Below are 14,421 nucleotides of genomic sequence, written 5' to 3'. Positions count from 1 at the left end.
AAGATTAATTTTTGTCTATTTTCGGTAGAAGCTTGAGAAGGTTTATCCTCTACTATCAGTGTAGAGGTGGATATATATCCATAAAAGCTACCTTTATTAATTATATTGCTTAGGTGTTTTCTCTGCTTATTTATTTTTTCTACTTGATTCTGTTTTGTAAGAGTGGTATATTAAAGTCTTCCATTTTTAGTGTGTTTCTATCTACATCTCCTTGATAGATAGATGATGTCGATAGAGACAAAGATAGAGATGGAGATATGTATTCTTCATAAAAACAGTTTCTGTGTTTTGGGTAAGAAAATAAAATACTAAAAAGGACAAAAACAAAAAAGAAACACTCACAAGTGTAATATATCTCTGCTCAGTATCACTTCTGGAAAAAAAATTGGGGTTCAGATACTAAGGCTTCTGCCATTTTCTTAAGTTACACATAAGAATGTGGTATAAATATTTAATAGAATTTTCCAGTGAAGACTCCTGGACCTAGAGTTTCCTTTTTGGAAAGGTATTTTTAATTAATTCCTTTTTTTTATTAGATATAGTGCTACTCAGATTGGAGTCAATTTTGGTAATTTGTGTATTTAAAGGAAATTTTCCATTTCATCTGTATTGTGGAATTTATTGGCATAACAACCTTCATAATATTGACTTATCCTTTTTGTTGCCTGTAGAATCTTAAAAGACATTAATTCTTTTCTTCTTATTTTTGGTAATTTGTATTCCCTCTCTTATATTCTTGACCAATCTCTCTGGAATTTATCTATTAGGTTGATTTGTTCAAAGTACCAACTTTGGGTATTATCCATTTTCTTTTCTTTTTAAGTTTTTATTTAAATTTCAGTTAGTTAACATATAGTGTAGTATTAGTTTCAGGTGTACAATATAGTGATTCAACACTTCCATACAACATCCAGCACTCATCACAACAAGTGCACTCCTTAATCTCCATCACCTATTTCACCCATCTCCTCACCCACCTCCCCTCTAGAAACCATCAGTTTGTTCTCTGTAGTTAAGAGTCTGTTTCTTAGTTTGCCTCTCTCTCTTTTCTTTTTTTCTCTTTGCTTCTTTCTTTGGTGTCTTAAATTCCACATATGAATGAAATCATAGAAAACTACCCTATGATTCAACAATTGTGTTTTTAGGTATTTACCCAAAGAACACAAAAATATTAATTCAGAGGAATACATGCACCCCTATGTCTATAGCAACATTACTTATAATAACTAAATTATGGAAACAGCCCAAGTGTCCATTGACTGATGAATGGATAAAGAAGTTATGGTATATATATGTGTATATATATATATATTATATATATATATATATATATACACACACAATGGAATATTACTTGGCAATAAAAAAGAATGAAATCTTGCCCTTTGCAGTGACATGGATGAAGCTAGAGAGGATTATGCTAAGAGAAATAAGTCAGAGAAAGACAAATACCATATTATTAATTTTCTTTATAGTTTGTTCATTTTCTATAGAATTAATTACACTCTGTCTTTATTTTTCTTTCATTCTTCTTACTTTATATTTAATCTTTCCTTCATTTCTAGCTTTTTAAAGAAGCTTAGAGCATTGATTTTTAACATGTTCTTTTTTCTAACATAAATATTTAAAGCTATAAATTTCCTTCTAATCACTTCTTCAGTGGTAAGCTATACATTTGGAGTGTTGTACTTCTTTATTAGTCAATTCAGAATATCTTCTAACTTCCTGTGTGATTTCTTTTTTCATCTATATGTTATTTAATGAGGGTTGTTTCCTGATCCAGGAAGACTGTGTCCTCATGTATCTGAGACTCTCCTGCCCCCTACAAGAGACCTCTTGGCAGTGAGGGAAGTAGGTTGGGATTCTCACCATGCCACTACTCCACCAAAAAAAAAAAAGCAGATGGGCTGGCGAAACTCCTTCCACAATTTCATAGCAATGGCAGGGGTCAATGGGATAGCCAGTAGTGCAAGATAAACCAAACAGACCAAAATAACACTGCAACAACTCTGAAAATTATGAATCATAACCCACAAGACCATGTGCTAAACCCAAGCAGGGTGACTACCTGCTTTTGGAAAAAAAATTTTAATAGGATCAAGATGCTTCTAATACACAAAATTACTATCATACCCATCATACCAAGAAACAAGAAAATTACAACTTGAATGAGAAAAGATAATTAACTGATCCTAACACTAATCAGGTTTTCCATTTGTATGATACAAATTTTAAACTGTCATAAAAATCAACAATCAAATTCTCTTGAAACAAATGATTTGAAAGTAAAAGAATGGAAATACGTATACATATTATGCAAATAGCAACTATTAAGAAAGCTGGAGTGGCTATAACAATATCAGATTAAATATACCAAAAATAGCCAAAAACATTTAATAGAGATAAAGAGGGACATTTTGCGATAAGTAGGGTAATCTTTCAGGAAGATATAATATATGTACTGGTGTTAAATCCAAAATGAACAAATCAAAAAATTGACAGAATTGAAAGAAAAAAGGACTGCAATAATAATAATTGAAAGTGTCAAAATCTCACTTTGAATAATGGATATAGCAACTACATAAAAGATTATAATATACATAAACTTGAAAAAAAAAAACACTATAAACCAGCTAGAACTAACACTCTTCTAGACACCATTTTACCCAACTGCAAGAAAACACAAGTTTCTTTCAAGTACACATATAGAATATTCTCCAAGATAGATCATATGTTAGGCCAAAAACAAGAGCCAATGAATTTAAAATAACTGAAATTGTACATAGTCCCATGTGCTATCTTCAGCTTATAGAAGAAAACTTATCTACCTAATTCTCTCTTCCAGACACTTTTAAAAAAACATGTATTGGGGGGCAGGTTAAGATTTTGGCCAACTTCATAATTTGATCTCTATTCAGAAAGTACTTTTGATGGACACATTGTCAGTCTTAATTTTACCAAATTCCAACATTACTTCCAAAATAGTAATAGATACTATTGATTTATATTTTATTATTGCTGACATTATTGTTATTTAGTAGTAATAAATTGAGTGAATTAAGAGAAGTTGTTATAAACAGCTTTACTGAACAGACTATCAGGATCAGGGATACATTTGCAGCCTATATTTTGGATCAGACTTAAGTTTATATAATTTTTGTCTGCACAAGCCACTGCCTTGTTATGAAACAGGTCTCTTTCCAAGATGCAAGCAGAGATTGACTCCTTGAAAATTTCACTGAAATAAACTTCAAATTCTAATCTTCCTCAGTATTTTTCACAGGACTAGAACAAATAATCCTAAAATTTGTATGAACAACAAAAGACCCTGAATAACCAAAGCAAACCTGAAAAAGAAAAACAAAACTGGAGGTATCACAATTCCTGACTTCAAGTTATATACAAAGCTATAGTAATCAAAACATTATGGTACTGGCACAAAAGTAGACACTTAAATCAATGGAACAGAATAGGAAGCCCGGAAATAAACCCATAATTATATGGTCAATTAATATTTGACAAAGGAGGAAAGAATATGCAATGGTAAAAAGTCTCTTCAACAAATGGTCTTAGGAAAACTAGTCAACCAACATACCAAAGAAAATTACTGGACCACTTTCTTACATCATATACAAAAATAAACTCAAAATGGATTAAGGGTCTAAATATGAGACCAGAAATTATAAAAATCTAGAAGAGAACACAGGCAGTAATGTCTTTGACATTAATCATACAAACATTTTTCTAGATATGTCTCCTGAAGCAAAGGAAACAAAAGCAAAACTAAACTATTAGGACTACATCAAAACAAAAATCTTCTGCACAGCAAAAGAAACTATCAAAAAAGCTAAAAGACAACTTACTAAATGGAGAAGATATTTGCAAATGGCATATCTAATAAAGGATTAGTATACAAAATATGTCAAAAATTTATACAACTCAACACCAGAAGAACAAATAATGCAATTTAAAAATGGGCAGAAAACATGAACAGACATTTCTTCAAAGACCTACAGATGGCCAACAGATACATGAAGAGATGCTCAACATCACCCTTCATCAGAAAAATGGAAATCCAAACCACAATGAGATATCACCTCACACCTGTCAGAATGGCTAAAATCAAAAACAGAAGAAACCACAAGTGTTGGTGAAGATGTGGAGAAAAAGGAACACTCACGCACTGTTGGTGGGAATGCAGACGGGTGCAGCCACTCTGGAAAACAGTATGGAGGTTCCTCAAAAATTTAAAAATAGAACTACCATATGATCCAGTAATTCTATTACTGAGTATTCACCCAAAGAATACAAAAACACTAATTCAAAAAGATAATGCATCATCCTTGTGTTTATTGCTGCATTACTTACAATAGCCAAATTATGGAAGCACCCCAGGTGTTCATGGATAGATGAGTGGATAAAGATGTGGTATAGATATACAATGGGATATTATTCAGCCATAAAAACAGAATGAAATCTTTCCATTTGCAAAGACATGGATGGAGCTAGAGAGTATAATGCTGAGTGAAATAAGTCAGTCAAAGACAAATACCATATGATCTCACTCATACATGAACTTCAAGAAACAAAATAAACAAACAAAGAGAAAGAGAAAGAGAGAAATAAGCCAAGAAACAGACTCTTAACTGTTGAGAACAAACTGATGGTTACCAGAGGGGAGGTGGGTGGGGGGATGGGTGAAATAGGTGTAAGGGATTAAGGAGTGCACTTGTTGTGATGAGCACTGGCTAGTATGAAATTGTTGAATCACTATATTGTTCACCTAAAACTAATATGACACTGTATGTTAACTATACTGGAATTAAAATAAAATAAAACAAATAAAAAAATAAAAGCACTATATGAATAACTATATTCAACCACACATCTAACTTATGAACTATAGATAACCAAAAGGGTCAACAACCACACACACACACACACACACACACACACACAGAAGAAACCTGGATAAACAAATATACACAAAATGTTGTAGATATGCAAACACTACTTTTTTTTAATTAAAAGATTTTATTTATTTGAGAGAGAAAGTATGTGCACAAGAAAGAGCACGAGTGGGGGGAGAGGGTGGGCAGAGGGAGAGGGAGAAGAAGACTCCCTGATGAGCAGGGACCCTGATGTGGGACTCGATCCCAGGACCCTGGTATCATGACCTGAGCCAAAGGCAAACGCTTAACCGACTGAGCCACGCAGGTGCCCTGCAAACACTACTTTTAATGAAAAATGAATTTAGACATTTTTCCCAAATGGATATGGTGAATATGGTTTGTGTTTAATCATGTAATAGTAAGGATCAAATGAATATTTTTCTCAGTTGTTGAAAACTCAGGTGATTTCAATTTAAAAAGTTCTGATGTTCATTATTTGAACAGACAATAACATGGTTATTATAAATAATGCAAGGGATACATATAGGACCTCATAGGCAAATTTCTTAAACAAATCAGTAATCTAGAATTTCTCAGAAGAAGCCAGAAGACCAGTATCCTCCATAGCAGCATGGACGGTAAGAGGCGTATCCATATCCTCCATAGCCACATCCATAGCCACATCCCAGGCCACCATAGCCATAGCTCAGGCCACCATAGTAGTTGTTGTAGAAGCTCATAGTGTAAGGAGAAGGCTCAGTTGAAGAACAGAATCAATTTCTAGGGTTTTAAGTTTATAATCTACATAGGGCCTTACATACCAACTGAGTGGTATGTAGGGCAAACCACAAGCACTATTGGATTCATGCTTCAAACTAATTGGCATTATAACCATCTCAAAAATTCCTCATAACCAATATATCCAAGACAATTTTGCTGCGTGTCAGGATGCCTGTAATGAAATCATGTGCCTTTAATGAAAGGGTTTTCTCCTACTTTGGTGACTTGTTTACTCCAGATGTGAGATCTAAACTATATTACTAGCTACCATGAGATCACATAACCATACATGTTCCACTTCTTCAAAATTCCTTTTTCCTTTAATAACATTCTCCTTCCTAGCTGCATATATGCACCCTTGGGAGTAAAAGTATGGTTTCAAAGATGTAAGGAAGGTTGGAAAATTCGTGGAGAAGACATGGCAGAAGTCACATAGACTACATGGAGAGGACATGGCAAGGTTCACTTGTAAATATCTGAATGATTAATGTGTTTTATTGTGTGTTTTTTGTGGAGCAGGATTATCCACTTTGGTTTATACTTCACATGTATATGCATCTATCATTTTGTATATGATCAAAAACCATGGTAGAATCCCTAAAGTTGAAATCCATGGACCATGGCTACATAAGGATTTACTGTATTAGTAATTTGAGTTTAAAAATCTATTCCAGAAACTTTTGAAGATTTACTGACATCATGTACTTCCTGCTATGACACAATGAAATAGGTATGCTTCTTTTGGTATTTCAACCTCAACTTTGTTATAAGAAAACAAACAAACCCAAATTGAGAACATACTACAGAACATTTGACTTTTTAAATTGTTAATGCCATAAAAGTTAAGAAAAGACAGAAACTGTCACCAATTGAGGGGAGACTAAGGAGATAAGACAACTGAATGCCATGTAGGATCTTGAATTTGGTCCTGGACCAGAAAAAGGATACTAGTGAAAAAAATGGCAAAACCCAAATGTTTAGTTAATATTGTATGAGGTTAATTTCTTAAGTTTTGATAATTGTACTTGATTATGAAAGGTTTTACCATAGTTGTGTAACTGGGTGAAGGGTATATGGGAATATTCTGTATATTTTTGCAACTTTTGGTAACTCAAATTATTTCAAAATAAAAGTATTTCAAAATTCTACTTGATTGCATTGATTTGGTCATTTATTAATCTTTTCATACATCAAACTTTTAAGAATCAATTATCTGTCAGGCACTACTGTGAGCATTGGAAATGGAGCAGTGAACAGGACAGACAAGATCCCTATTGTTACAGAGCTTAAATTCTAGATTGAGCAAGAGCAGGAAATGCAGGCAGATATTTGAAAGCAAATATGACAAGTGAAGGAGATCATTTTTGATAGGGATGAGTCTATTTACATAACAAACCAAAGCAACGTAAAGTAAATTTAAAAAGAGCACTGGTGAGAGATTACTTCAGACTGGATGGTAAGGGAAAGGGAAGAAAAGGTCCTAGCCATTTTTGTTGTTACTTTCAAGGGATCAGCAACCCCCAAGCAGAAGTTTTAAGTTAGAAACAGATTTGGTACATCTGAAGAACAAAAAGACTACTGATTTCTGCGTACTATAAAGAGAGGAAGAGTGTTCCAAGAGGCCCTCATAGATCTAGTCAAGGCTGTAACCGGACAGCCCATAAAGGCTGTGTTTTAAGCTTTGGGTTACTAGATATAGGAAATAAAAATTTGATTTTCAGATAAACAATTTCTATATATAAGCATATCCCATGTAATGTTGGGGAAATTCAATATTCTGAATTTCAACATTCTGAAATTCAAATTTAACTGGTGTCCAGTGTAATCTAGCAAACTTAATGTGGAAAGGCAGTAAAGGATAAACCAGGGGAAGGAACCTCATCTGATTTATGTCTTGTATGCTTTAAGATGTAGAAAAAAAAAACTAAACAAAAGAAAGAAAGAAAGAAAAAAAATTGGGGCTACAAAGAATCTAGAACTTAGTTTCATTTTATTACATTTTTGATGACCATTAATACTCTAAGGAGATGTCAAGTGATCATACCAGAATTGGAAATGTGAATGGAAATGAATTGGCTAAAATAGTGTATCCAAAGTAATTCTGAAAGAAAATTTAAATATTATATAGAATACTACAAAACTAATATAACACAGACTGTGTGTTATCTGCACTGGACTTAAAAGAAAAAAACACTTAATTAAAAAAAAAAAAAAGAGAGTTTAAATGGAAACTATAGGCAGGGCAAGCACCTAGCTGGGCATCCTCACATTTGAAAACAAGATCTGAAGGAGAGAAAAGAAAAAGGATACTAAAAAGGAGCACCTGAAGATACTGGAATTAAATCCAATGTGTGCGGTAGGATGTAGTTAAGTGTCAGGGAGTCTTTCAGGAATGAAAAGAGAAACTGGTGAATCTGAACGCTACTCAGAATCTTAGTAAAATGAAGACTGGCTCTCTAACTTTGACAAGATTGGGGTGTTGGTGATCCCTGCAGGAGCGGTTTTGGTGGAGTGGTGAGGACCAAAGACCAAAAGTTGTGAGGAAAGATGTAAAGAGAAAGCTATCACGGAAATAGACGTGAAGTTTTGCAATGAAGCAGAAGAAAATGGGAGAGTAGCTGGAAAGGGCCAAGGACACAAGGGGGGTTGTTTCATTCTGCTTTTGATCATGGAATGTAGTTCAGAACTAAATATGGTTCAGAAAATCACAGCAGAAAACAAATTGTTAATGGAATCTCCTTGGGTGCAAGCCTCCGTTATGATCAGAGAGACAACTCGGTTCTTCAAAAGAAACAAATTAGCTCCAGGAAGTAAATTCTATAGAGAAATAACCCCATAAATGTTATTATCAGGGACATTGTATTGCACAAAAAATAATATCTTCTACAGCTACATTAATCAAATACCAAAAAACAAGTTACTTATAGTTTTTTTTTTTAATTGACTGATGCAATTTAGTAATCCCCATTTCAGGTGATGTTCTAAGAACTTAGCCTACAGGAAGACTGATCAGCATGATATTTAAATTAGTTTTTACTGAAAACTTATTCTAACTTATTACTTGATTGACTGTGATAGTTGAGGCTACTTTTAATTTCTGAATGGAAAATCTGAAAACGATATAGTGAAGATGTCCTCTGCTTCTAAGATATCAATCGAGTAAATGGTGAATAAAATGACACAATATTATGCCCATTTTACAAAAATGAACCTGCCAAAAGACACACATGGAAAGAACATTCAAAACACACAGTTAATGAAAGGTTGAATGTGTTTGATCAGATCCTTAGTATGAAAACATTCTATTTTATTAAGAGGCATTTTTGACTCCTTAGATATACTTAAAAAGACAGATGAATTGGAAATTTTTAAAAATCTTGTGTCTTCATTCTTATAATCTATGAATTATAGATTATAATACGGAGAGTGTCCATCATCTTTTACTCCCTGTCTCTGCCTATGGTTATGAGGGGATACATAAAAATAATAGTTTGACTCAAAAATATCATTAGAATAACAGAAATACACTGACAGATTACACATGATGTGTGGATAATGACACTCCCCCACATACATTTTTATAAAGATACAAACGTACATTTTTTTAACTGTCACATGAAACTATTTTCACTCTTCCAGTGCCTCCCAATAGGAAGAATTATCACATTAATTTGAATAAAGACTAATAATGGTAGGGCCGTGCAAGAGAACGCAGTATGATCGGTTACAAAGAGAATAATGACTGGGTATTTTGATAAAGGAACAGAGCTCTGTGTAATACACTGATAAACATAAATATGCGATGTTAAACCTATTGGATAGTTCCTTAGAATATAATTCTCATATTAATGAGAATACTTATTTTTATAATTGTATGCTCAATGTAGAGAGAGAAAAGCAAAGCAATTGGATTCCAAGGAATAACTTATTTTGTAGTTCTTCGGTAGAAATTGAATATAAATGGGAATTAGACTCATTGATACACATAGAAAAGGGTAATGCATCTTGCTCAGACTCGGTATTTTGGAAAATTTAACTGGATTATTATAAACACCATGGGGATGAAAGATACATTATGGTTTTAGTATAAAAAGGAACTGAATCCCTGCAGAAAACGGTTAACTTGGATCAAAAGAAAGAGTCAAAAGTAGTATTATTCTTATGAAATATTAAAAATGTTAGTGAAACTAACTTGTGCCAAGAGCAAATAAGATTGAGACTAATAAATGTATTCTTTCTTGATTTAAAGAATGGTTATAGGAGGCTAAAGTGAAATTCTAATTTGGGGCTGGGCTGCGTAGGTGTGAGTGTGTGTCTCCTCTCATTGAAGCCCTTGGTTGGATAAGGGGGAGTCCAAACTGAGAGCCAAATACAGCAAGCCTCCCAAATACCTCTAAGACTTATTTCATGGTTGAGGAACAACAAGCTAATTAGATTAGTCATAAAATTAACCAATGGCATGGCATATATGGAGGGTTACACCCACATGGAGGGTGTATAAAAGGTCTCTGCAGGCGGGAGTTCCACACTGAAGTGACACTTCTCCTCTCCTTCTCCACCCAAGCAAAACCTCAACAACCAACACCATGTGTGGCAGCTACTACGGAGGCTCTGGCTACGGAGGCTGCGGCTACGGAGGCTGCGGTTACAGAGGCTGCAGTTACGGAGGCTCTGGCTACGGAGGCTACGGCTACGGAGGCTGCGGCTACGGAGGCTCTGGCTACGGAGGCTGCGGTTACGGAGGCTCTGGCTACGGAGGCTGCGGTTACGGAGGCTACGGCTACGGAGGCCTGGGCTGTGGCTATGGCTCTAGCTACGGCTGTGGCTTCCGCAAACTGGGCTGTGGCTTCCGCAGACTGCGCTGTGGCTTCCGCAAACTGGGCTGTGGCTACGGATACGGCTCTGGCTGTGGCTACGGATACGGCTCCCGCTCTCTCTGTGGCTATGGATGTGGCTCTGGCTGCTACTAATTGAGGTCGCCATGGGAGACTCACCCTCCGCACCTGCACGTGGGATTCACCAGTTCTGAGCCCCACGCGTTCTGAACTTTGCTGAAGACTTGCATGCTGGAGCCCTTTGGGTCGGATACAGCAAACTCCTTCCTTCCTGTATTTAACTCACGAGAAGTGGGAGCATGTGAAACTCATCCTGAGAACTGTGTGGTCTCTCGTTGGAATGATGCTGCCACAGATCTCCCTTTTGATGTTCATGGGGGAACCATTTCTCTAATTTCCTAATAAACTCACTCTGTCTGGAATAATAAAGCTGGCTTTCTTGTCATTTAAAGTCCAGTATTTGTCATTTTGGCTTTTTTTTCCCTCCTGGATGAATTAAAGGAAACAATTGCCTTATTGGGGCACATCTTGTTTAATATTCCTACTTCAGTGGTTTTACCAAATCCTTGATTTGCAACATTATGGAAGTAACAAACTTGAAGCCCTCATTTTTCTGCTTTGGTAAGGCACTGATATCATGTGTTATGCTGGTGTATTGGGAGGATGAAAACAGGTAATTTGTTGATTTAGTTAAGCATTGTCTGGAAATACTATGTATTCCAAGTACTTTTACACCAAAACCTTAATCGTGAAATCCTTTAGAAGATGCGAATGTTGGCACAGAATTTTCCAATTCTAGTCTGTTTGGAGGCTTGCTTATTTATTTATTTATTTATTTATGAGAAAGAGAGAGAGAGAGAAACCATAAGCAGGGGAGGGGCACAGGACAGGGAGAAAGAGAATCCCAAGCAGACTCTGCGCTGATCTCATGACCTTGAGATCATGACCTGAGCTAAAATCAAGAGTCAGATGCATAACCAACTGAGCCACCCAGGCACCCCAATGTTTTGGGGCATATTTAAAGAAGAAGCATTTCCTATGCTTGCTCAATGCAAGAGTTAGAGAAGTTTAAATATACTCTTATACCTAACTTCTATGTGTCTGGAAATATATAGCTTTTTTTTTTTAGATTTTATTTATTTTTTGATGGAGAGAGACAGCGAGAGAGGGAACACAAGCAGGGGGAGTGGGAGCAGGAGAAGCAGGCTTCCCGCTGAGCAGGGAGCCCAATGCGGGGCTCGATCCCAGGACCCTGGGATCATGACCTGAGCCGAAGGCAGATGCTAAACGACTGAACCACCCAGGCACCCCTGGAAATATATAGCTTTTTTTAAGTAACACCTTTTCTACCATCCTTGAGGTATTTAAGTTTAGAGCCACTTGATGGTTTTCTTGAGATTCCTTTTTCCTGTGATTTATGTGATTTCACAGTTGTAGCCATAATCATTTGTTTCTCCACCAATTTTCTGTGCCTAATGTATCTGTAAACTTGGCAATTATCTTCTCTTGTTAGAGTATTTCAAGCCTTTGTGTTAGACATGAATGAGTTTAAGTAGCATTTTAGTAGAAGATAATGGATATGTCCCAATTCATTCTGACTAGCCCAAGATAGTAAAAAAGTTGAAGCCATGGAAGGAATTAAGATCCCTGGAAAAATTATAACCCAGAAGAGAGCCCTTTTTTCCTTTAAAACCATTATTTTATGAAGACTTCTTTTCTATTTATTCTGGAAGCTTAGAATTTTCTATTTAATATTATGCAAAATTTAGATGGTTTATGTTTGTCCATCTCAAGCAATGGTAGATTTTTTAAAACTATTTTGGCCTATCTGGTAGGTCATAACAATCGAACACAAAGAAATTGGATATTGACTTGAGTTAGAGAATAGATCTTCCAAGATCTGCTGCTTACACTGTCTTAGCGTGAGCATATTTGGTTGACATGTTAGCTTCTCTAAATATTTCACTTCAAGTGAAATGCCACCACTAACAGGCCCAAACAAGCATCTACTTTGTATTCACATTGGCTTGTTCACTTCTTTAAAGGCTTCAAATTATGAATAACTCCAACTGAAACTGAAAAACATAAGATTCTTTTACATTTTACCCCATTCCACTATTGCTTCTTTCTTTCTTACAGTGAAAACTCTGGACCCCAACAACATCACTGTGTTAACTCTATTCAAACCTGTGCACAATATATGCTCTGAATTGCACACTGAAAGCAATACTCCTGAGCAACCTGCTAAAATTTCTTAGCAGTGTTTTTAGCATTAGAAGGGGTCCCACTAAGAATGGACAGAATATTGTGCTCAACATTTATATGAATTAATCTTCTTCCTGAGTAGTTATTCTATTCATTTTATGGATAGAGTTCTTTTGTTTCCATTTATATTCGATTTCAGGTGTATTTTTTCCATTTTTAAAATATATTGAGTATTTCCGTAGTTCAGAAAAGCAAACTACATAAAAAGATATACTCAGAAATAGTCTCACTCCCGTATTTATCCCTTCCACCCATTCTCAGTCACTCCGTTTGTAAGTATTTTCATTTTCTTCTGCTTTCTTAATACAGAAGCAAGCATACATATCATGTTTATGTATTCTTATTTTCTCTCTGTGTTACCTAGAGGTTGCATACTTTTTACACTCTCATTTTTATTTTTTTTGTTTTTTATTTTCCCTTTTACTTCTTTTACCCTTTATGCTCATATTCAAGCTTTCAAACAGGAGTCACATACATTTAGGCATTAAAGAAATGACTCACTGCAGATTTTAGTACTCCAAAAAAATAATGTTTTTCTCTGTATCAATTCATTTCTCCCAGCATTTACTTTTGAAAAATTTCAAACCCTCAATTAAGTTGGAAAAGAGTTGTAATGAACAGCTAAATGCTCTTCACGTAAATTTGGCAATTGTTGGTATTTTGCCTGTCTGCTCTTTGTCTGTCTCTCTCTCTTTCTGCGTCTGTCTGTCTCTCACCACACACACACACACACGCGTGCGCGTGCACACACATACACTCACACACACTCAATTATTCCTGAACAATACTATTATATAATTCATAGTCCATGGTCAGTTTTTTTAAGTGTCTTTTATAGCTTTTATTTCTGATATAGAATCCAATGAGTGAAAACTATCATACTTTGCAATTTATTGTCTGTTATAATCTAGCATTTCATGAAATCTAGAGCACTTTCCAGCCTCTTATTATTTCATATTAATACATTAATACACTTTTAACATTGCAAGATAATCATTTACTAAAATATACCACAATCTATTTTTTTCTGACTGTATCAATTATAATAATCATACATTTCCAAAACCAATATTTTTAAGCCAGAGATTAAGATCATTAAATATGTCAAAATTTAGGAAATTTATGCCAAAATTAGATCAATCAAGCATTGAGTGAATATAAGGCAACTTTGTGCTCTTTTTGGGGGGGCAACTTTGTGTTCTACAATAAATTCTGAGAACAAAATTCAATGTATGAAGTGTCAAAATTGTATGACCGGGAATCCTGGGTAATAGGTGGATTACTTAAGAGCTTTATACTAAATTTTTTATATTTATAACTGGATCACCCTTAACATATGTAAGTTTAAATGTTGTGCATTCACCTTTAGTCCCCATCTTCTGGGATTATTTTGTACAACAGTACTCTATTTCTCTTCAGCAATGAAGAAATGACTCTCTAGTTGCTGGGGATGTTACAGGCAGAGGACGTTCAGTTGAAGAGCACCCTTAATAAAGACAGCGCCCATTTCCTGCAACCAGCCTCCCATGATTGATCATTGGAAGGTATAATGACACACCTTCTTGCCCGACTTTAGGATCTTCCATATTGTTTCCTGAACCTTCCATTGAGTCTACTGCCAACTCAGCTCTCCTCCCTACCCCAATCTG

General features: G+C 35.2%; 2 protein-coding genes across 2 annotated transcripts; one reads left to right on the top strand and one right to left on the bottom strand.

Moving 5' to 3' along the window:
* Positions 1–5,485: 5,485 nt before the first annotated feature.
* LOC118552211 (keratin-associated protein 20-1-like) lies at positions 5,486–5,632 on the bottom strand. The gene has a single exon (XM_036118540.1). It carries the CDS (start codon positions 5,630–5,632, stop codon positions 5,486–5,488), a length of 147 nt encoding a protein of 48 aa, XP_035974433.1.
* A 4,585-nt stretch (positions 5,633–10,217) lies between these two features.
* KRTAP6-3 (keratin associated protein 6-3) lies at positions 10,218–10,923 on the top strand. Its single transcript, XM_078059842.1, has one exon. The coding sequence runs from the start codon at positions 10,259–10,261 to the stop codon at positions 10,640–10,642; it is 384 nt and encodes a 127-aa protein (XP_077915968.1). The 5' UTR covers positions 10,218–10,258; the 3' UTR covers positions 10,643–10,923.
* Positions 10,924–14,421: the final 3,498 nt, after the last annotated feature.

The sequence above is a fragment of the Halichoerus grypus genome, chromosome 1 (assembly GCF_964656455.1).
Source record: "Halichoerus grypus chromosome 1, mHalGry1.hap1.1, whole genome shotgun sequence".
Classification (NCBI taxonomy): domain Eukaryota; kingdom Metazoa; phylum Chordata; class Mammalia; order Carnivora; family Phocidae; genus Halichoerus; species Halichoerus grypus.
Note: the sequence above shows the minus strand (reverse complement) of the source record. Positions and strands in the feature narration are given on the sequence as shown.

Coding starts and splice junctions, on each gene's coding strand:
- KRTAP6-3 (XM_078059842.1), top strand. CDS start 10,259: ATGTGTGGCAGCTACTACGGAGGCTCTGGCTACGGAGGCTGCGGCTAC.
- LOC118552211 (XM_036118540.1), bottom strand. CDS start 5,632: ATGAGCTTCTACAACAACTACTATGGTGGCCTGAGCTATGGCTATGGT.